At 50.6% G+C, this 22,702-nt stretch overlaps 1 protein-coding gene across 1 annotated transcript in view; it reads right to left on the reverse strand.

The window, feature by feature from the left end:
• The window catches only part of Eph (Eph receptor tyrosine kinase), a 273,768-nt gene that overhangs the window by 41,874 nt on the left and 209,192 nt on the right, over positions 1-22,702 (reverse strand). Inside the window, exon 2 of the mRNA XM_075684779.1 lies at positions 3,645-3,724. Within this exon, the coding sequence (XP_075540894.1) occupies positions 3,645-3,724 (80 nt within the window). The remainder of the gene's footprint in view (positions 1-3,644; positions 3,725-22,702) is intronic.

Genomic DNA, 22,702 nt, shown 5'->3' on the forward strand with positions numbered 1-22,702 from the left:
GATCGAACGAAACGAGTACAGACTGTGCAAGGAACGTTGGGCAGTTGTAGGGCTTTTAATAGACTACAATTCGAGTTGTCCTAGGCAGCTGAAACCTCCTCCGTACATATCATGACCGGCAAAGCATTCATCTTCGAACAGGCGAAACCGCAACCACGCTAGCCGGTTAACCATCTCAACGAGAGACTGAACCTCGGTTCCCAAGTCCTCAGGCTCATCTTAACAATGCCTGCGTTCCCAGCGCTCGCGTGGCCGAGAAAGAGTACAACGTTAGTCTAGACACTGCCGAGTTTACAATAACAAAAGAGTAAGGCCAGGAAACGAAAAAAGAAGGCAAAGCACGCTAGCGAGCGAGCAAGCAATGGCACTGCTTCGGCGGTTCCCGCGACTCGCGGAGTGCAGGCGTACCGCGAGCCTCGCCGCGTCTTGTGTTCCTCTCCTTGCGTACACAAGACGCGAGAGGACGAGGGAATTCGCGGAAGAACAAAGCAAACAAGGCCTCGCGTGCCCGTTCGTCGAGCTCGCTCCGAGAGCGAGCACCGCTTTTAGCGCGCGCTCGCGCTTGCGCGTCCACCGCTCTTGGGTAAACGCGTCGCGCCGCAACGAGGTACGGTTGTGAAAACACGGCCTGGGAAGTGCGCCTGGTAAATAGGGACGCCGAAGGAAAAAAAAAAAAGAAAAAGCGAACGAGACGTCGCCGACACGAGCACTTGAATCGTTCGTCGCGAAGGCAGCAGAGAATCGCGAGACCTGGATGGAAATGAGTGAGCGCGCGCACGATTAAACTTGTGCGTGTGTGCGCGTTTGCAGTTCACGCCTGCAGTGTAAATTAAGGACGTCTCGCGAAATTCAGGGCGCTCGGATTTGCGCAATACTTCGCGAAAGCTTCTTCAGCCGGTGCGGGTATTTGGCTGCTGTTTCTGACAGAAGCTTGATTTCAAGCCTAATTACTTTCCACGTTAACGCTTCACAAGTGCACGCAGTGATAACTAGCTGCGCTGGGAAAACTAACTTTTCTAATCTGCTTTCTTTTTCCCCCTCTATATCGTGCGCCACAGCACGAAGTCGCTGCCATTTTGCTGATTATCAGGAAGCATATTCTCTGTGCATGTTGTGTCTCTCTCTTGCCGCGTCGTTCCTCTCATTTTTCGATTCGCTTTGGTTAATAGATAGCATGCACCATCAAACACTACAGTACTGCTATGCAAGAAGCACAACACCAAACGCATCTTCTCTCAGACGTTACTTGCACTCAAACTAGCGGAATAATAATAATAATAATAATAATAATAATAATAATAATAATAATAATAATAATAATAATAATAATAACGACGACGACGACGACGACGACGATGGTGATGGTGGTGATGATGATGATGATGATGATGATGATGATGATGATGATGATGATGATGATGATGATGATGATGATGATGATTCATTCCACTCTGTGGAGATGGTTGACCAGCGAAGCTGCTTAGCACACAACACGGAGGTTACACGTGATTTTGAACAAAGGTACGAACTCATTTATTGTCTTGTTCGGTGGTCATTATTTCACTCGCAACAGCAATCGCATTCCTTGATAATGTCAAATCGATGCACGTACGCCGCTGGGTGCTCGGTTAGGCCGTGTCGGTGTGGCAGCGCAAGGGATACGTCTGCAACACGAAACGCGTATACCGCTCCCTTTTCTGTACCGACACATCCACATCGAAATCACCGGCAACGACAACAGGTGTAGTGTCATCGCAGCTAATTCACGCAAACTGAGTAGCCATGAACCTTAAGGGCCTATGAGTCATTGCATTTTTTGCTTGATTACAGGGGTATGAGCCATTGATGATGATAGTTTTCGTTCACGGAGAACAAAAATGCATGGAAACCTAGACATATACAGTTTCCCTGTAATAATAATAATAATAAGATACTCGCGAAGCCATCTCCTCACGCAAAAGCTCAACAAAACAAATGGCAATGCAGAAGAGACGCGCAGAAGTATGCACAAGATTTTCGTGCGCACAAGAGCGAATAACGAAGGAAGCCCATGAGAAGAATTGCGACGCTCAAAGGCAGCACGGATATCCAGGCGCGCAGTGAAGCCCGATAACCAAACAGACAACCGACCCGGACAAGGCTGACTACAATGCGAGAAGCTACGAATACAAAACAAAACAAAAAAAAAAAGGTTAAGAGAAGGCAACAACGCACGCTTGGCTAACGACGCCGGCAAAACACCCCTAATTTGGGCGAATTAAAATTTGCATCACAGAGGCGCGCCGACGGCACCAGATGTCTGCTTCGGTTCGCTCGGCTTGCCGCCTTGATTGGACGAAAATCAGCGCCAGGGAGATGTACGACATACAGCAGGGAAAGAAGGCTTAGTGGGTGAAGGGGGAGAGGTCGGAGAGAGAGGCAAAACGCGGCGGTGTCACTTATTTAGCCACGCAATTTGGCTGTCCGCAGCTGGATACTGTTGTGCGCGTGCGTGTGTGAGTGCGTGCGTGCGCCGTACGTCGCCGCCGCTGCGGTGTTGGCTTTCCTAAAGTCGACACGCACGCCGGCTTCTTTTAACCCAAGCTGCGTTCCCCCTCTCCGACTTCGCCGCCGCTCGGTCGACTCGAACGCTCAAGCGCTCGGCGAAACACAAAGCCCCGTCGTGTACGGTTTGGCCGGGTAAATGAAACTAACGAGTGGCGCAGTGGCGCGGGCTTATGTACGGGCGTGCATGACAAAAGATCCGTGCGTTCGTGTGAAAGGACCGGCAGGTCCCGCGGCTAAAAGCCTCCTTTTAATTATTATTTTTTATTTCTCAGCGTCTTCGGAGGCATCCGGACGCCAAGTGCACGCTTCGCCGTCATTCCAGTATCTGTTTCCCAGAGGGTCCTTTAACTATGATTCGGTTCCCATAGCGGTGGATCGCCGCGGACAGCCGTCGCTTTTGACTTCCCCTCCCGTTACTCTTTTGAAATACAGATGATGGTTCAACTTCTCTGTCTCTCTCTCTCTCTCTCTCTCTCTCTCTCTCTCTCTGAAGAGTGATTAGAATCGTAGTCAAAACTCTTTGTCTGCGTTCGCATCACCATATGCTTCCACACACGGAAAGAGACGTCGGTGCTTGTATACGCTAAAAGGCAGCACTGCAATATTGAACAAAGCCGCGCAGGTGACCTGTTCTCGTGTACAGCTCAATAAGCATTTGTGTCGGTTTTTAGTTGGCGCACGTCGAATAGGTTATGGTTATTGAGTCATGAATGTCCTTCTTACGCGATAAATAATCGATTATATGTCTGTTATCACTGAAGCCCATCCTACGTGTTTTTACTCCCATCAAATATTTCCTGCATAGATTGCAAAACAGAATAATAAGTATTCTACATTATTTATACGCACGGTATAGTAAGAGAACGTGTATCATGAACTCGGCATGTGCGTACTCTGTGGTCAAGCTTTGCCGGATCCCGCGTGTCCTTTCGTTCTTCGTCGCGCGCTTAGCGCTGTTTGTTCCCGAATCTGTACCGGGTAGCTCACCTAGTCCTGTCATTGACTAGATCGACCTTTTCCCAAAGCCACATGCTAGAATGTATGCCGTGATTCTCAGATAAAACGACAAATGCAGGACGCCGAGCGGGTCAACTCACCCCAGGTGTTCTCGCTTGAGGCCCGTAAGGATACCGCGTCCAGTTCAGGATGCTCTCTGTCGTTGTGTCAAGGAGGACAACTGCAGAAGAAAGGAGGAGCCATGTTAGGAAAATATTCACACATGAAGCTACATAAAACGCGCCCACACAAAACAGCCATCGCCACGATAAGAATGAAAGTTCCAAGTGCACCAGCAGGGGGGGGGTTCGCACCATTGTCGAGGCAGCCGCGACGATCAAGCTTAAAGTGTGCACGCTAGGAAACAAACAAGAATTAAAAACTTCCACAAGCTTACTTTCACACTGCAGAAACTCATAAAAACTCGAGGTTAACCGCTTTTAAGCGGCTAACCTCGAGTTTTGTTAACCTCGAGTGGTTGTTAATCTCGAGTGGTTTTGTTAATCTCGAGTTAACCTCGGTTAATCTCGAGTGGTTGTTGGCGTCGGCAAGAAATTAATGTTAATCGATTTACACCGGTAAACGTCTCGTTCTATAGCGAGCAGCCTAAGCGTAAAGCAACGAGAATATGCAAGCTGCAAGCGCTGTACGAAGGCACACCTTGCGTTGGTTGCAAGGTCTTATTAAAGGGTCGTAATGCGCTTACCATACACACAAAAAATCAAATTCACGAGTGAATGTTCGATCAACATTAACGGAGCAAACACCGTTTCCAAAGCGACGCTTGCAACGAGGAGCCGGAATCCATTTGTGTGCCCTCCAGCTCAATAAGGTCTCGTAAACGTCAGCGAGATAGGTCACTACGCCCGCAACGCAGACGACAAATCGGCCTCACTCGCCATCGTTTGCACAAGCAGCGAACGTCAAACAAAAGCACCCGTGACGCTGGCGCAGAGCTCCTTTATTTCGCTCTTCCCGCGTACGAGTCGAGAAAAAGTCGCGAGGAGAAAACAAGACTTCTCCGGCCCGGCAAACGCGGCGCCGAAGCTAATCTTCCAGAACCGGGTCTGGCCGCAAGAAAGAAAGCGATATCCTGCCTAAATTAGAAACAGAGGGAGGTCATCGCCGAAAGGCGGACACGCCCGGCTCACCGGGTGCGCGCTAGCCGCGCAGAAACCCGAGAGCCAATTGCAAATATAGCGCGTATAGACGAGCGCGGCATAAGCCGAGTTATGAGGCGTGTGTGCCCTCAGCCTGGCAGGACACCTCGTAGCCTCGTACGACGCGCACACGCGCGGAGCTCCGTGGGTGGCTCGTGGGTGGGAACGAAGAGGGGACCCGCGCGAGCACCGGGACGCACGCTCAGCGGGCGCTGTCACCGCTGCTCGGCGGTCCAGTTTATCAAGAAACTCCATATAGGCGTGATTGGTGGCAAGCAGTTCGCGCGCAGGGAAAGAAAGAAGCGAAGCGCATGTATAGGATAGGAGGGGGGGGGGGGGGGGGGTGCGCGCTTCGTCATTTGCATATTTTCCTCGTTTGAAGAAGAGAGAGTGTCCCTTGCTCTTTGCCATCGGCCGTCGAATCTCCCCGCCTCACTGCTGAAACCCCGGTTCCCGTACGCGCTATACACACTCGGAGCGCGCTCACTGTACTCTTACGCGTCGCACGCTTCTCAAAGCGACCACCGGAGTTAATCGTAATCACGTCCCCAAAAGAAGAAACGGAAACCCGGAAAGAGTTTAGGGGTGACGCCGAATTCGAGACGAGAAACAGAGAGGAGTACCCCGGGCGCACACAGCCAAGACCGAGCGGCACGGACATGCCCCGCTCGGAGTCTGGGCGTGCAGGACCCGCGGGCTAGGACCGGCGAAGCCGAGGCTCGGTTGAAACCCGCCAAATGAATGAACCTTCACTCCCAACCGCGAAGGGCGCGGGAAACGTAATGTGCCCCCCCCCCCCCCCCACCCCCCGCCTCCCGACAGCTCAGCCGTTCTAACGTCTCGTATTCGCGCTATCACGGCTGCGTTTAATTGTCCCGCTCGCTCTCTTGCCCCAGCATTGTGTAACTGCGCTTCCCTCCTGCGCTCGCTACGATTACGACTGCTTTAGAGCAGCAGTCGTCGTATAATCGTGACGCCAGGCGGCACGGTTCCCATGGAAACGGTAAAGACGAGCTTTACCCTGCAGCTGCCGCGCTTCGCGGAAACTTTTGACCTAACCTAAGTGTGTTGTCTGCATAGAGTGGAGCGATTTCAACTGCATCCGAGACGAAAACGGTACCGTCTTGCGTGCACTAAAACTTCAACCTAACCAAATTCTACTTTACTTCACCGCGCGCGCTCTAGATTCGACGTGCCAGCGTGTGCCGGAAATAAATGCGGACGCGCCATTAATCTCTCCGGTGCACGACACTACCCATAAATCTCTTTCAAGTTCGCAAACCGATCAAGCACTTCTCATCCTCGAATTTTCGGTTTCTTGAGCGCAGCTGCGTGCTTTTACGGTTTTGACCGAGCCAACGTGCTTCTCTTTGCATATATAGAGAGCGCGTTTGTCTATGGCATCACATTAACGTTGACGCTTTCCTCTTGTCGTTATCATACTGGTCGTTCTGACTAAAAAATATTTTGCAGGAGATAACACGCCTCGCTTCTCAGTTGTTTTTCTTTTTTTCTTTCTTTTTTCGCACGCTCGTGCCTATTTCCTTGATTTATTAATCTACCTTCTGAAGTTGAAAATGCTTTAATCTGTGCAGATTGGAATAAACCAACTTTATATTTCCCATTGCCAATGTTTTATGTTTATATTTAATTTGTTGTGCGTTTTCAAATGACGTCGCTAATAGAACCGCAAGTGTACACGCAGATAAGTGCACACGCAAGTTCCGTGTACATCACCCCCTACCCCCTCCCCCCCCCCCCCCCCCCAAACAAGCGATTGCTCTGTATAAGAGTTTCTGTTTGTTTTGTTCTTAACTCTACAAACCTATATTTATTACATGACATTGTTATATATAACTACGTATTCTTTCCATGGTTAATCATTTTTATCGCCTTATCTGCCTGCACGCACGAGCCCTTTGTTATCACTTCATACCGCGCGAACTGCGGCAAGCGTCGTTTTGCAGCATCTTCCAGTACTCTAAATGAGCAAAACTGTCGCGTGAAGCGAAGTACTAAAATTCTGTGTACAAAAGCGAAAGACAACGCTGATGGATGACAAGGTGCCATTATCATTTTTTATTTATTTTTGGTCAACTTCAACGCTTCCGGGTGCGCGAAAAACGGCCGTTAACGCCGAAATCGCTTAACGTTGCAGCACAGGAAGACACTGACACTGCCAGAGCTTCCGTATAGTCGACGCTAGGACGTGATGTGCGTCTGAAACAGGGAAGCCTCGCACTTTCTGCGTGTTCGGCGCTTGTATTTTAGAGCGGCTGCGCAGCAATACACAAAAAGAAAAGTGAAACCTTTTTAGCACATGTTCATAAAGAAAAAAAAAAACAAAACGAGCGACGAAATCGCGCCATAATAACTGATTACAAGACCTAAAGAAATCCATACAACTTTCAGAGAGAAAATTTTCTGGTCGCAGAACAGGAAACGAGTACCGGATACGGTACGCAACACTTCAGGCACGCGAAAGTTCTTTTTTTTTTCACTTCTGTTTTTTTCACGATGAACAGAAATTAGGTGCTGCAGCGACTATAGAGCACAATGCCAAACCTCCCACACACCAAAACAAAATGAAATTTAAAAAAAAAAGCTCCAAGTTGTACAGAAAACACGCCTCACGTGAACAATAAAGCACAAGACTACAGGATATCGCTGCTGGCGGTAGGGCGTCGCCGAGTCGCTCTATACATATTATATAACGGTATCGAGAAAGTGCCCGAAATGACGGTCGTAAATTATGAACGGAGGAACCTCTATAATGCGCGAGCACGGCTCCAAAACGGAAGCAATGCGGCGGCTCCAGAGGCGCCAGCAGTTAGGGCGAATCCCCCCTTTTCCCCCGGGCCTTCGCCCCCCCCTCTTCGCCTACGACTTCACTACATAGCACACGTGTTTGAGAGGAAGCCCACTGCCGCGACGCGAGACAGTTCCCAACGCCTCGGAGCCATGCGTGCCCAGACTTCCATCGCGATATGCGGAAGCCACCGTGTGTAGCTGAAAGTGCGAAGACGTGGTTCGGTCCCCGCGGCTCAACGTCGCCTCCAGGAAGACACGTTTTTCTCCACGTTTGTCATTCTCAACCTTGCGCTATTAAAACATTTTTTTTTTCGAAAGCTGCCTCCCTTTTGAAGACTGCGCAGTGTAGTGCACAAACTTGTTTGGTCCCGCAGCGAATATTGCTAAAATGGAGCAAAAGCAAGCTATTCGAAAGCACGGTTAGTGACATACACGAACACCCAACATTCACTGCATTCCTTAAGCCGTTTCTTCCATCTTTAGAGCGCGATCAACGTTGTACCAGTTCCACAGTACTACTGAAGTGAAGTTAAATATGAGAAACTTTGGCACCGCACGAAACCGACGGCTACTCCTATTGAATCTATTCTTACGACACGAATCGATTCTTACGACATCCATTCTTACGGCATACGACAAGTTCTGACTAAAATTATCAACGTGCTGACTTCCCATCTGTGGTCTACGACAAGGAGGGGGGGGATGCACAACGAACAACTTATGTAAACCTTACTTTTTTTCCCCTAATATGCACAGCATTTGCAGGACGTACACACAGTCTAATTCCCTTTCTCTGTGACAGTTGCACGCAAAAATCTGAACCAGTAGAAGTACTTCAAAGGGCACCAGTCAGAAAATTAGATTCAGCTTTCTGAATGGCGAATCACGTCGCATTACGTCAACGTCTATACGCCGAGTAAGATCGACGAGGTGAACAACCCGGTGCGAATGCTTCGGTCGAATAGACAAAAATAAAACAAAAACAGCAGGCAACATAACGATCGGCGCCTATTGCCGCATTATAAGTCTAAGCCCACGAAGCCCCCGCACACATCGGCGCCATCCCTTATCTCGGGAGCCGCGCGATCCCGACCCTGATCGCGATGCAAGACGCGAGCGATCAGCAGTACACAGCAAAGCTGGGAGCCGCGATGAAGCGCGCTCTGATGGCAACAAAACGGGCGGTGGGCCAGGCAACGGTAGCACGACAACGATAGACCAAAGCAAAAGAAGATGAACCGAGAGAAAAACATATAGAGAGGATTGAAGCTGCGAGTCGCTGCTTTAATGTGTCGGGCGTCACCCCGCCCCGGACCCCCGGCCACTTTAAGTAATGCGGTTATGGAAAATACCGCCGTATATATACATGCACATATATCTATATATACGGCGATGGCACGCCTCTGCGTTGCTTCTGGTATACGCCTCCTCTTATTTCCTTCTTAGCTCTAGGCACAGGTATTCCGCATCAGGGAGATCTTTTTGTCGTTGTTGTTGTTGTTGTTCACTCCCCTTTTTCACTTTCTTTTGAAGCGCACGCCGGCATTTACCAGCGCCCGTTTCGACCCTCAGCCGTAAGGCTCCCAGCAGCATTGGTTGCCAAGACAATATAGCATGTGCAGCCTTGGGAAAATCAAGCAATTGTGGTATGTCTGAACTGTTTATTCCTGCATAAGGAGCTTCCACTAGAGTAAGGTGCTCTAGTGGCAAGAGCAACCAGCTGATGAAATGGCCACGCCTAAGGCCATTTAACTCCTCACTTAAACTTCGCAGAAAATTCGAGAAATTTCGAGTTGTCGCTTCTTAGGCTTATAGCAGCGTCAGAACTGAAGTATCGGCATCAAAGGCCTCGCGCGAAAGGCGACGATACCGCGAGTGACGATTCGTGATTGCGCAGTGCATACGAAGGACGCGTCGAAAGCAGGGTGCGAACCCCGCGCGTCAAAACATATTCGGTACTCAAAGGTTGGGGAGTGGAAGCTGAAGGAATTGGTTCATTCAGCGGAACATCCCTGTTCGAGAAATAAACAGCACCGCCTGTTGAGCGACACTGTAGCGTCTGAAAGAGAACCAACCGTTCGATTACGGGAGAATGATTAACACGAGCACCCACTGGCAAACAATGGCGTGTTTAGCGGACTGAAATGAATGTAGGATAAACAGGTCGGACTATACGTATTGAAGAACTGGGTGGTCCATTGATGCTTACGGTACTAAAGAGTGCATACCGTATGGCTCCATTCATTAGACTCCTCCCCGCGCCTCTGGAGTCGTTAATGCGAAACGGGGTCGTCACGGGTCATCAGATATTTTCAAAGCTCAGCAAACATTGGTAAGAAAGGAGCTGAGCAAGTGCAAGCAGTGCAACAGCAAATTTAAACATCATATATCGAATTCTAGACTCCCTAATGAACGCCCGAAATGAGCTCAAGAATATAAGCACAACTGACTTTTCTTTTTCTCGTGCTGTAATACAGTGCCACATAGCTGCCAACTAACCAGTGACGCTCTTATAACGCATTAAAAAGATCCCGAACAAACCGCACACAAATTAAGTAAAAGCGATGGAGGATGCAACAAGACCTGAAGAGAACACACGATGAACTGGGGCAGTTTTCCTGGATAGGATAAGAAAAAAAAAAGACACAGCTGCACGGAATAGCAAGAACAAAAATGCAGTACAACGAATGAGGGCGAAGACACGCATATCTCTCATTTTGTTCCCTGCTCCCAAAGTGGGTCCACTCTGTCTCTCCCTTGCCTCTATCTACCAACTACGGCCGCGAAGCCATACACAGCCGTACAGAAGGCCATTCCGCATCGCATCACCACGTGAAAGGCGAGCCGTTTCAAGCAACCTTCATATATATATATATATATATATATATATATATATATATATATATATATATACGACCGGACGCACCGCGGCCGCACGAGAGAGAAAGGGAGAAGCAGACACCGCACACCTAGAGATTCGCGCGAGCCAAGTATCAAGCTAGAGGAAACAAAGACGATATGAAATGGAGACGATGAGGGCAAAGCTAAGGCGAGACCGAAGAAGAAAAAAGAAGAGCGAGCGTCTCTGTCTTGAGAAGCGGTGAAGGGAGGTGAAAAGAATCGCTTTAGATAGGAACAGACGCTAAGAACGAAGATGAAAGCGCGAACAAGAACGACACAAAGAAGAGGCGGCAGTACGAACAGAACGCGGGACATATCGCGCCCCCGGCAGGCTCAAGATGGTCGGGCGCGCGCTCAAGAGAGCGAGAAACAAAAGAAAATGAATTTGGAAGCGCCGAAGACGAAGGAAAAGAGATAAAGATGAAAAAAAAAGAAGGATTAAAGAAAAGAGATGCGGGCGTGTGAAGCCAAGGGGAATGGGCTGAATTCAGTACCGGAGAGACAAAACGACGACGCTAAAGGAGACGACCGATGCAGATGGGGAGAGAGAGAAAAAAAGTTTCCGAGATGGCCGTCGCGCATAAGGAGGCGGAATAATGCGAAGAAACATGACGATGGAAAGAAACAAGCGCACTGGGAAAGAAACGAACGAAAGAACGAACGAAAAGAGGAAGCGAGCGATAAGCGGCGAGGAAGTGAAAACTAAGAAAAATATGTTCCGAGTACGGCGCGGAACGAAATACGAATTGTAATGGCGGCAGTCGAAACTAAAATAATAATAATAGAGCGGTGAAGGCAAGAAACGGGCGCAGCTAGAAAGATGAAACCACTGCCGGGGGTAGAACGACAGGAAGCGGTAGAAATAGTCAGTGGCTAGCTTTAAAACAAAAGGAAAGACGTGTGCTTCTGCAAATTTGTTTCTTACTGGCGTCACTTATTCCCTCCCCCCCCTTCTTTTTTCCTTTTGTTTCAAGTAATCCAATTCTGCACCTGCAGACACTTTTTTTTCCTTTGCCTTTAATGTCTGGAATATTCCATGACAAAAATTCGGTACCAACGGTGTTGTCTCAAAATTGGCCGGTCATCCTTAAGAAAGGGGGTTTGTGGAAGTAAGTCATGCATGTACTCGCACAGTACGTGCACTTTACAACTAGGTTCGGGCACTTAGCGTCTTCACGGAATAGAAATTCTGTCGCTTGCCTCTCTACCCGGGACCCGCTGTACTGACATCAGAAGCAGAAAGATGAAAGCAATCGAAACAGCTTCGTCACAGGTGCGCTATTGACCCTAGTGAATGGCGTGCAGGTTGCCATCGCAAACGTATCGACCAACGTCAGAGGCGGAAGCGAGCCGCCGCCTTCTTCGGTACCACAAGAAGAGAATTAGACTGCAGACAAGGCACGGTCCATTTGCCACAGATTGAACGGGGACATCGAACCGAGACTTCTTGACATATGATGTCTTTGCATGCTTGCCCACTTCACCGCCGTGGAGTTCGGGAAAGCTGGCTTCTCCACAATAAGAGGCTTTGTGCAGTAAAGCCCGCTTACGTAATTTACTTCGTTTCAAAGGCAACCGAATGGTCGGGGCCTCGGGAGCCCACATGTGCGCACACCGTGCGTGTGCCGTACGCAGAACACTGATGACGACGCTGCGTCCAATTGCGATGCACCGATGCGACAAGTTTCATGCATACCGCGCGATGCGCATGGTTGAAAACGCAAGTTAGGCAACGCACAGGAGAGTCTAAATATAGTCGGAAGAACAAGGGCTAATATATTGCAGGGCTGCCGAAATCAACTTGAAGGTTCTTAAAGACGTGCCAACAGCAGTTGAAACCAATCAGAAAGCTATGGTGGGCACCGCAAAGACGCGCGAACACGTCAAGGCAGACGAATTTCCAAAAGCCCATTAGCTGCCAAATATCTATTCCATCGTGCGACAATGCAAAGACTACATCATGTATTTACTGCTCACTTCCAACTACTATCTCGAAAACATGTTCTGTTCTGCATAAGGAAACCGCTCACTGAAGGCACAACGCAGTGCACAGTCATGCACAGCGACTTCCTGGCGCAAAATATGCGACGAGAAGTTGAGAGGGACCTTTAAATTTCGGAAATGCCTAACAAACAAGAAGCGTTCGCGTCCCATCCCTCCGCGCAACGGGCTTGGCCCTCAGTCAAACGATCAATAAGCCACATGCACGCGACTGGCGGTGAACAACACAGAAATCGCGGTGATTTGAGCGGGCGACGCCCATGCAGCAACGGTTCTAAAATCCACCACGCGCATTATGAATATTGCGCAAAGTATACGCGCAGACTGCGTCCGCTGCAGCACGCGCATACGCAGGAAAAGGAAAAAAAAAATACGCACGCCTTATTTCCTTAGGCTCCGCCAGACAGCATCTGGGGTCGAGATAAGGATGTATCTGACAGCAAACAGGGCAATCTGCACGGGACCTCGACGCGCGTGCAGAAATGTCGAGCACAGTGCCCCCTAGCGCACGTACGCCAAGTTCTGGCATGTAGGATGGCTCGACGGGAAAGTCCATGCAGCGTGCGTGGTTGTGATACGAAAGCCCGGAGAGAGCAGACGGGCAGAGCAAGCCGCAGGGAAACCGCTGCGCCTGGTCGCGGTGTAGTTTTAATCGAGTTATTCCACCCCGCTGTTAATTTTCCTCGAGCGAGTTTTGCGTCCGCGCCGCCATATAGCGGGGGGCAAGAAACGGCACGAGGCAGTAGAAAGTTCGCCAGGCGCTGAGGCGTAGACGCCTGCGCAGGGAAATAATTAAGGACGAAACACTAAACAAGCGAGAGAGAGAAAGAGAAAGAGAGAGTAAGTAAGAAGAAAGTGCAATGCGCGCGAACGGGAAGATTGAAAACGACCAGGATGGCGATACAGAAGCAGGTTATTAGCAAAATGAGAGTATCGTGTTCCGGGAAACCGCGCTTTCGGCGCGAGGATGCGCTACTGTTTGCGAACGTGCGGGTTTACGAGCGTGTTTGCTCGCGCATCCGCTTGCAACGTGTGCTTGTTGTTCGTTCGGTTGTTCTCTTCTGCGGGTTTGCTTTTGTGGGAGAGAGAGAGAAAGAGATAGACAGTATTTGTAAGCGTGCCTCCGCGTCCTTTCGCGCTTTCCGAATCTTTTGTTACAGGGCAGACATAAGCCCTCCAAGCGAAGACGGATAGCACGAAAGAGAGAGACAATCAGGGCGTGGTTGCAAACTGGAATGCGCACGGCTGCGCAGAGAACGACGCAGTGAAAGTGCACAGGGCCTACGTAGCACGTCCCCGGTCGAAACAACAACAACAAAAAAAGTGCGATGGGTCATCCCCTGGGAAGCCGCGATAAAGCACATACGAAGGTCACGCATGAGGATAAAACACGAGCTTTTCGGCAAGTAGGCATAAGAGGGATCGCAAACAAGGTCGCATGAGTAAGCACCGTGTTGTCCTCAACGCCATCCGTGTATGGCCCCCGATCGGCAACGAGCGTTTGCAGGGTCGCGCACAATGCGAATGCGTGGGCGTTCGTTCGTATGTTTGCATGGAGATTGCGCTGCTAGAGAAGCCGGCTAGGCGCCGTTGAGGCGGGTCGGCTTAATTTCCGGCCAATTCGGGATCGCAATCCCAGCCGCTACGCGCTAACGCTGGGCGATATCCGCCTCGCAGTTCGCTTAGGCTTCGGTCGGCTGACTCGACTGATTCGGTGGGTCCGTAAAGGGCTCCTTGCGGAAGTCGCACACGGCGATGCGACCAATCAATAGAAGGTGGTTCAACTGGAGCTCTTAGAACAAAGGGAGGTACCATACATACTAAAGCTTCCAGAAAAGAACATCTAATATTTACATTTCCGAGCAGGTAGCAAGCTCACTTAGGAACCAGTTACAGAAACTTTGGTTAAAGCAATCACTTTCCTGACGACCGTTTAACTTTTTCCGATGAAGTTCGAATGTATGTATACCGACAAGAAGACCGGACCTGGGAAACGTACCGCGCAGAAGTGGCGGTTTCAGACCCCCACCGACAGGTGGCCCTAGTTGTCCGGCGCAAGCATATTCAGGTTCCTCTTCACTGCAGCGCCCCATTTCTCCGCGAACTTCCGGACAATTTCGTTACATTTCAACAAAGGAATGCAGGGAAGCAAGAGTAACTGCTGTCGTAGTGTCATGGCTAACCAACGCTATCGTCAAATCCGTGAGTGCAACACACGAGAAAGAAGGGGAAAGAAGGGCTGTAGAAAATGAGATATCAGAGCGCGTGTCCATGGTTGTTTAGCAACCGAAATTTGTGGCATAAAGCCAATAACTAATAAAAACAGGTTTACGTGATCTAGCTGTCTGGACTTGTTAGCACCTAATATTCATTTCCCTGATTCCTAAATTTGCTAATGCAAATTCCTAATCCCTCGAGTCTAACCTACAACAAAAGCGTATTCTTTTTATCTCACAGCTCTGAGCAGACAGGCAGCTTATGCTGCATTCCGGGAGAAATAGATGACTTCGGTATAAGAAGGGCGAACACTACACAGCGGCAACTGCTACGGGGAAATAAAAGGCGAGAAAAAACTCTACCAAAACAAGCAAATCGAACCCACGCGCCACGGTCCCATTCTCACGCCGTCTCGTGGCGGACGCGAGTCGCACGTAAATCATCGCGCTAGTGAGGAAAGCCCTCGTCGCGAGCACCGACACCCGCGCGACGAATCCAGCTGGCTGGTGCGGCTAAACCGCACGTGACGCCGAAATGGCGGCGTCGGCAATATAAAAACGAGCCTTCATTTTCTCCCGGCGGCGACGTTGCCAGCCGAGAGAAAAGAAGGAAGAAATAATAAAAAGGGGTGGGGGGATAAGGGGGGGGCTGCTTCTGCGGTCGACTGGGGCGCACCTAAATCAACCCGAGCCCACGCTTGAAGGGGCGGCTACGACGGAGGGCAGCCAGCTCCTCGCGGAGAAGGATATATACTGCGACCACGCCGCCGCCGCCGCCGAGGCAGCACCGAAGATGCTCTGGGCAGTAAAACGGCGGCAGCCATGGCAGAAGTAGAGGTCGAAGACGAGACCGCAAACGGCGAGATATTAAGCGACGCCAGCATGGCGGCGCCCCTTTCCTGCTTTCCTATTGCTTTTTTTTTTAGTTGCTCTACTGTAGATAATTTGCGTCACGCCGCAATAAACGTGCGCAATTAAAGCGTTTAAAGGAATTCTACGGACGATGTGGAGAGAGAGCGAGAACCGGCAAGAAACGCTGAAAGCTAGGCAAGGAGGGAGGGGGAGACAAGACGCGGAGATACAGGATGACGGCTGCTGTTATCTCGATGAAACAGGTTGTTAGCAGCGCAAACATTGGGCCGGCCTCCGAGCAGTTCAAACGCGCCGCTCCCTCGCGGTCCGTGTCCTCTGGCAGCCGGCCTGCTGACTCCGTTGGAGATGGAAGGAAACAGCTGCGACAGCTGCAAGAGGTCTGGCGTCGGGCGAGCAAGCGAACAGTGCACGGGAGGAGGTGTGTACGCCAACAACAAAACAGTGACGAGAGAGACGCAGTCGAGTAAGCCGAGTAGCCGAGGGTAGAAGCGGCGGCAGAGTTTTTATTGCGTGCTCTCTTGACCCATACAACAATACGCCCACCGAGTCGTAATGAGCAGGAGGAGACAAGATAGACTATACTGGCCTCTGTTTGTATTCTCTCTCTCTCTCTCTCTCTCTCTCTCTCTCTCTCTCTATGTCTCAAGCGTGTGTGTGTGTGTGTGTGTGTGTGTGTGTGTGTGTGTGTGTGTGTGTGTGTGTGTGTGTGTGTGTGTGTGTGTGTGTGTGTGTGTGTTCACCTGACCAACTACATCCATTAGTGAAGCCCTAGCAGAAGCCAGTAGATAGAATTCGCCAGTCTTCGATTATACGTGTATGAAATTAAGCAACATCTTGATATCTGACGGAGATTCCAATGAGTGACCAGACGGCGGAGACAGTCGATATGCATAATGAGGCCACATATTAACCACGGAGGCAACAAACGCGCAAGAAAGGAGCCGAGCGACGAGGAGCGCGCAAGAAGGACTCGAGATTTACGCCGGCTCGTTACTTTCCGTCAACGTGTCCGTGCACCAGAGCAAGGCATGGCGCCTTAGTCAAGTTAGTAGTCGTGGCCAGACCACGCGCGCGCGTCCTTCCTCCTCCCGGCATGTGTCGCGAAATGTGGACATTGAAGCAAGAGGAGGACCAGAAAACGAAGCAAACTCGACGATAAATTTTCTTCGATAGCCATCGCACACCCACCGTACGCCGCAGGCACGGCAGGCACTTCTCCAGCGGAACGAGTCAACATAAAGATAGACGAAGATAAGCTAATAGAAAGAAAGAAGCGCTGTACCGGAGAACCCGAAAAGGGGGAGAGCACAGGGTAAGGGGGACGTGACTTACGTAGATTGGAAGCTATAAAAATATCCACCTGCTAGACGTCCCAAGGTCCGCGCGGCGTTTTCATTTGGTTTTGTGCCTGTGCTTCGTTTCCTCCTCCTTGTGGCGCTCGTAAACGCGACGCCCCGCGTGCTAAGCCTAACAGTCCTTCTCGCGCAGAACAAACACCCTCGAACAACGAAGCCGCTCGCGCTAGTCACATCCACGTGTAGCCCGCCGCTTTTCTTTCTCCCGCAGGTACGCTGTACCCGGAATCCGTTCATGCGGGAGACATGGCGAAGAGAGAGAGAGAGAGATGTCGAGGGAAAGGGGAAGTAAGAAAGAAACGACAAGAGGGCCACTACTACCACCGCTTCCCTGCAGCGTCGTCGTTTCGGGGCCAACAGCGGCCGCGACAATCCCATGCCACTTCGCCGCGCTCCCGCAGACAGAAATTAATAGCCCGGCGTCTCCGGTGCAAGACGGTAGAGAATGCGGAGCGAGGAGACGAGAAAGAAAGAAAGGAAACACAACAAGAGTAAGGTCAAGGACAACGAGCTGCTCGGCCCAGGCGGCTCACGGACAACAGGTGCGCGTGTTGCCGGCGCGCGGCCGCATCGCCAATGTCGGTCACTCACGAAGGAGCGCGAACGTAGTGCGAGTATCGCTAACGACCTGTCTAAAAGCAACGACCGTCGGGCCACCGGTCAGAAGGAACGGGGCTGGCCGCCACGATGCGGCCACCGTGCGCGCGTGACAGGTATACACGCGGCTATACACACACCGAGGGGGGGGGGGGGGGGGAGGGCGAGGCCGCGCGCGGACATTAACGCGCACGCAACAAAAGAACAGAAAACGAAGCTTCGACGACAAAAGGCAGAGGGACCGAGGCTTCGTCCACAGCTGCAAACGTTGGATGACGAGGGGGGGTGGGGGGGGGTCAGACTGAGCGCCGCGCGGCTACTTAGCGAAAAGCTAATGTTTGCTTTTAGTCGCACGCAGACCTGCAATTTCCGATGGAAAGTGGCGCGCACAGCTACGCTGCCTGCGTATATAAACGCAAGGGACAGCGAGCGCTCGAAAGAGAAGAATGCGCGGTGGTCGGCGAGCGCGGCCGCTTGGCCACCAAGAAGCGAGCGAACGTGGGGCGGTAGCTGTGAGCGCGTAATACCCGTCCTCCTAGTAGTTCTTGCTCCTCTGTGAAACTGAGAACGGTTCTCCGAAGTACAGTGACAATGTTGCAATTGCTGAAGGGAAGCAGTGATCCGCAGCGACCCAATGGGCGGCGATTGCCCGCTACATCGCGAAGACTCTGTCGAGAGCCGCGAAAGTTAACGCGCACTGTATTTCCCGTGCGTAGTTCAATGCAGAAGGAGTGAAGGTAGAGCCATAGTCAGACTTAACCAGAATTGCGAAGATGCGTCTATGGCGGCCGAACTCAACAAACACGGGATGTGGGTATAGCGAACATCGAAAGATAGCAAGTGTTCAAAGCAACCCACGCCAGAAAAATGTAACACCTACCGCGGCAAAAGCAAAACGCTCTGAAGGTGTGCTCGGGTCAAGTATGATGGTCACCGTACATAACAAGGCAAAAGAATCAAAGACGTCTTTACAGAGTTGGAAGCTTGGAAAAATAGAAGCGGCTTTGCACAGCTAAACATAAAATTTAATAACATTTCCGCACCTTTCCAGGCATGAGCAAGGTGCAAATGTTTAAGAATTGGCGAATAAGTGGTCACAGTCACTTCATTCAGTAACGTAGGGCGCTCAGTTGAACGTTATTTCTCCTTCGCTTAGTTATGATAATAATTCAATGCTTATTTCGGCAGGCCTCTCGCGCCGGCAATCAAACTATGGGCACATTGAATGCCGCTCCCCACTGCCCGATGCACAATAATATCACGCACGGCGTCACATTCTCGACGTTCCGGGTATCTACTCCGGCTTTGCCGAGGACGTGCGGATAACTTGAAGCCGGTCGGGGCACGAGGTGGAGCTGGCCGGCCAGCGGCTAACAAGAGACCTCGGTCGAGTTGACTTCTTTAAGCGTGACCCCCTCTTCGTGTGGAAGCGATGACAGCGCACGCCCGCTCCGAATCGCAAAGTAGCACGTCGACCGAGCCGCTTAGGCACACACACGCACACGACGCATAAAAAGGCGCGCCGCAAACGCCCAGGGGCGACGATTCCTTCCTGACTCGCCCACGGCGCACCGGCACACGCTGTAATTTGACGCCGTTATGATGAGGACTTCCCCGCGTCGGTCTCCATCCCGAAGGCCCCTCAAACCATCATGCGTCGTCCATTGAGGACTTCTTCCTACGTGGGAGTGGCTCATGAACGAACGGCCAGGCAGGAGAAGGAAGAGTGTGCAAGGCCCGAGAGCGGTGCCAAGCCCCAAAGCAGCGGGGACATGCGGGCATGCATGCCCACGAGGAAACGGCACAAAACCAAAGGAGCTAGCAAAATGTTGAGAAAAAGAAAAGAAGGACAGCGCCGACCAGCTTTTTTCGAATGTGTGTCGGTGCACAGCTACTTGCGTACCTGCCTTTCTGTTACCACAACGTTGCCCCAGCTGTAAGAGTTATCGCGATTTGCATTTTCCTTTAGGGTTGAGCCAGGAAACGGTAAGAGCCATATATAGCAATAACAAACGAGACCCCTAGCCACACAGCATTCCAACCAAGCTGAGTCCTCCTCCGTCGTTTGGTGCCGCTTAAAGGTAAACAATAATTTGTAACCTGTACACGTAACGTGCTTGTAAAGTCCGCATTCATACGGTAGGTTTCCCAGTGTACGCCGGATGGCAGCCGTGAGCCCAATATAAGTTTGACTGCTCGAGGGTGCGAAAATCTACGCCCAACTTAGTCGGCCGTCGAGGTTTCGTGGCGTCAATACGACGACGTGCACGGCAATACGTTGCATTTTTCCTGAACCAATTAAACCCTCTTCAAATTCCTGTTATAATTTCTCATTCTGCGTAAAGTCTGACGTATCTGATATTTGGTTTCCTATTTTTTTTTTTTTGAGGTTGGAAGCAACCTTACGCTGACAAATTTGAGCGCGTTCTGCTCTCGTGTTTCAACTCAACAAGTACATAACCATAAAAAAAGGGGGAGGGAGAAAGCAATCAAGATATGTGCTCGGCTTCGCATATAGAGTGTGGACGCCAGGTCCTCAGCCGCATAATTTATCATATATCGTCTAAAACACGCAAGAAAATATAAGAAAGAGAAACAATTCGTCGGAGGTAGTAGTTATCGGTTCGATCACCCCCCACCCCCCGCACACACACACCCCAAGTGCTTATAAAAGCAAAACACCAGCTCAGCCTAGCAATCTGGACAAGTTGCGAAGGACACAAAAATAATAACAAATAAACAAATAAAACAGAAGTGCGAAGGTAGGCTGCAGAATCCTGAGAAGCTAATTCCTAACCTAAGCCTCTTTGCGTAGCAATACTCTGTTGCGCGAGATCGCCACGCTGCCCCGCTCGCTTCTAGCTGGAAATAAGTCCCTTTCATCACCATTACTCCAGCGCGGCGACACAGCGACACAAAAATAAGAGGAAGGAAAGAAAATAAGAAAGGAGCCAACGATAGGGAGAAAGAGAGCGAAAGACAGAAACGAGTACGACGAGGCGAAACTGGTCAAATTCGCTGCGCAAGAAAAACCGTCTTCCATTCCCTAAGCCTTGTCCTTCTTTTTCTTTTATCTCTCTCTCTCTCTCTTCTGCACTTTCCTGAGCAACTCAGCAGCGGCGACGCTGACGCTCTTTCATCCTGTTCCTTCTTTTTCTACTTATTCTTTCTACAACTTATTTATTCTTCCTCCTTTCTTTTTCCTTCCGTCTTCGGCCCGTGCCCAGGGCGTCTTCATTCTTTATTTTCTGACCTTTCCTCGTTCCAGACTAACGCCTTTCCGTCCCAGACGGCGTCGCGAAATTTGCGCGTGCCTGCCTGCGCACGCGCTCGCACACGCACTGTAGCTCTCCCCGGTGAGGGAGGGACGGGAGTTAATCCATTTTCGAAAGCCCTTCATTACATTTCCTCGCCCGAGAGTCTTTCCGTGTTGAGATGCTGAGGGATAAATAAAAAGAGACAAATAGAGTATAAGCGGAACCCTTTCCCCAACCAGCACCGACCGGTATTCCATTCCAACTAATTACATGCAGTGGTGTGGACGTTTCGCGAGTGTTCAGGGAGATCATGAAATCATTTCCGTGTAGCGCAACTAGAGTGATTGCTCCTGTACAGGCGGTGACGATGGTTCCCAAGCTCGGACCAGGAGTGAGCTTTCTTCCTATTGAAGTCGCATGGGCGTCCTTTGCAGCTTCGAGTAACTTTCGGGTGACTGATAAAATATTTTTTTTTCCCATTAGTAATGTCGTAGCCGTCGGACCCTTCAACGTACACTAAAGTCAAGCAAGAACGGGCGCTTTCGCGTTCCAGAGCCATCAGAGCGCAGCTGCTGCGGTCACGTGCTGAGGGAACCCAACAGCGCATCATTGGAAGTCGAGAAGAATCGCTGTGACAAGCTCCTTCGTAACAATTCAATACGTGTAGACTTTGGAAACTGCACAGACGTCTAGTTTGTTTCAAGAAGAAAAAAAAAACGGAAAAGAACAAAGACGGCCTGCGAACTGGTTGAAGAGCATTTGCAAATAATCGGGGATGTGTTGCAGTGTGTCTCCCGTGGTCTCCTGGTTTACTCGGCACTTCCCGACGACGCTGCGTTGCAAGCGTCTCACGGACGCACTAAGCAGAAACGTGCGTACCTCTTGTGTCTCAGCAACCCCTTAGCTGTTCTGCCACGACGCGTCTATGCCTTCCCGTTCGTGGAAATGAATGTTTCTTCGCGAGCGGCGCCTTGAAGATGCTTTCGAAGATGGAAAGTCGTTAAAAACGAACCATGCGAACATGGACGATGACGCGCGATATTGATTGCAGACACTTGCCGTTCCCTTCTTTTCGCATTCTTCTTCTGGCGAAATTCGCTTCCCCGAAGCATAATTGTTTGCCGTAGGGTCTCCTCACGAACACAGGCTGGCGCGAAATAGTGCGCAGTAAGCATTTAAAGAATCAGAGAGAAATTCGATTCTCAAGCAAAGGCAAAATCTACCACGAAAAAGTGCCATGGACTCGCCGGGCAAACGCATCCGGCAAATAAAAATAAAAAAAAAGAATTCGTGAGAAAAACTTCTAACGACCACGCGACGGCCGAGGAATGGCCGGTGCAGCCTACCCTTTTCCGGGCACAGCCGCAATAATTGCACAAGCGGGAAGGGTCACGACGAGTGGCCAGTTTCAACGTCCTCACCTTTAAAAACAAGCCTTCTCCTCCTTCCTTCGTTTTCCTCCTCTCCTCGCTACACCTTTCAGCGCGGCCACTACACTCGTTCACTTGAGCTGCTCGCCACAAAACACCGGCGCGATGGGGATGACAAACGGCGGTCGTGCGGTAGGCTACAGCGCATGCGTGCGTCCAGCCGCACACAAGTCAGTGCGCACACGTAAAAGTAACCGAAAACGTAGATAAGAGAGAGAGAGAGAGAAGAAAAAAGAGAAATAAAGTAAACCAGAAGTGATACCCCCAAGAAGAGTAACTGCAGCGTCTAAACTCCACACCATGCGCGCGCGGGGAACTCTACGCCTATACACCATATGGGAAAAATAAGAGAAACAAGAGACCTCATTGCTGCGCGGTTCTAGCCTACACACACGCACACACAAGGCAAACGCGTGCGGTAAGAGAATGCAATGCCCGCACGATCACAAAGCGCGCGCGTGCGAAAGTTATACCAGCGAGGCACCGCGGAAGAGGCGAAGCAAAACAAAGGCGCAGCAATTTCCTGAGCGCAAACAAGAAAGGAACAAAGAGCAAGAG

Source organism: Dermacentor variabilis, chromosome 3, assembly GCF_050947875.1.
Source record: "Dermacentor variabilis isolate Ectoservices chromosome 3, ASM5094787v1, whole genome shotgun sequence".
Classification (NCBI taxonomy): Eukaryota; Metazoa; Arthropoda; class Arachnida; order Ixodida; family Ixodidae; genus Dermacentor; species Dermacentor variabilis.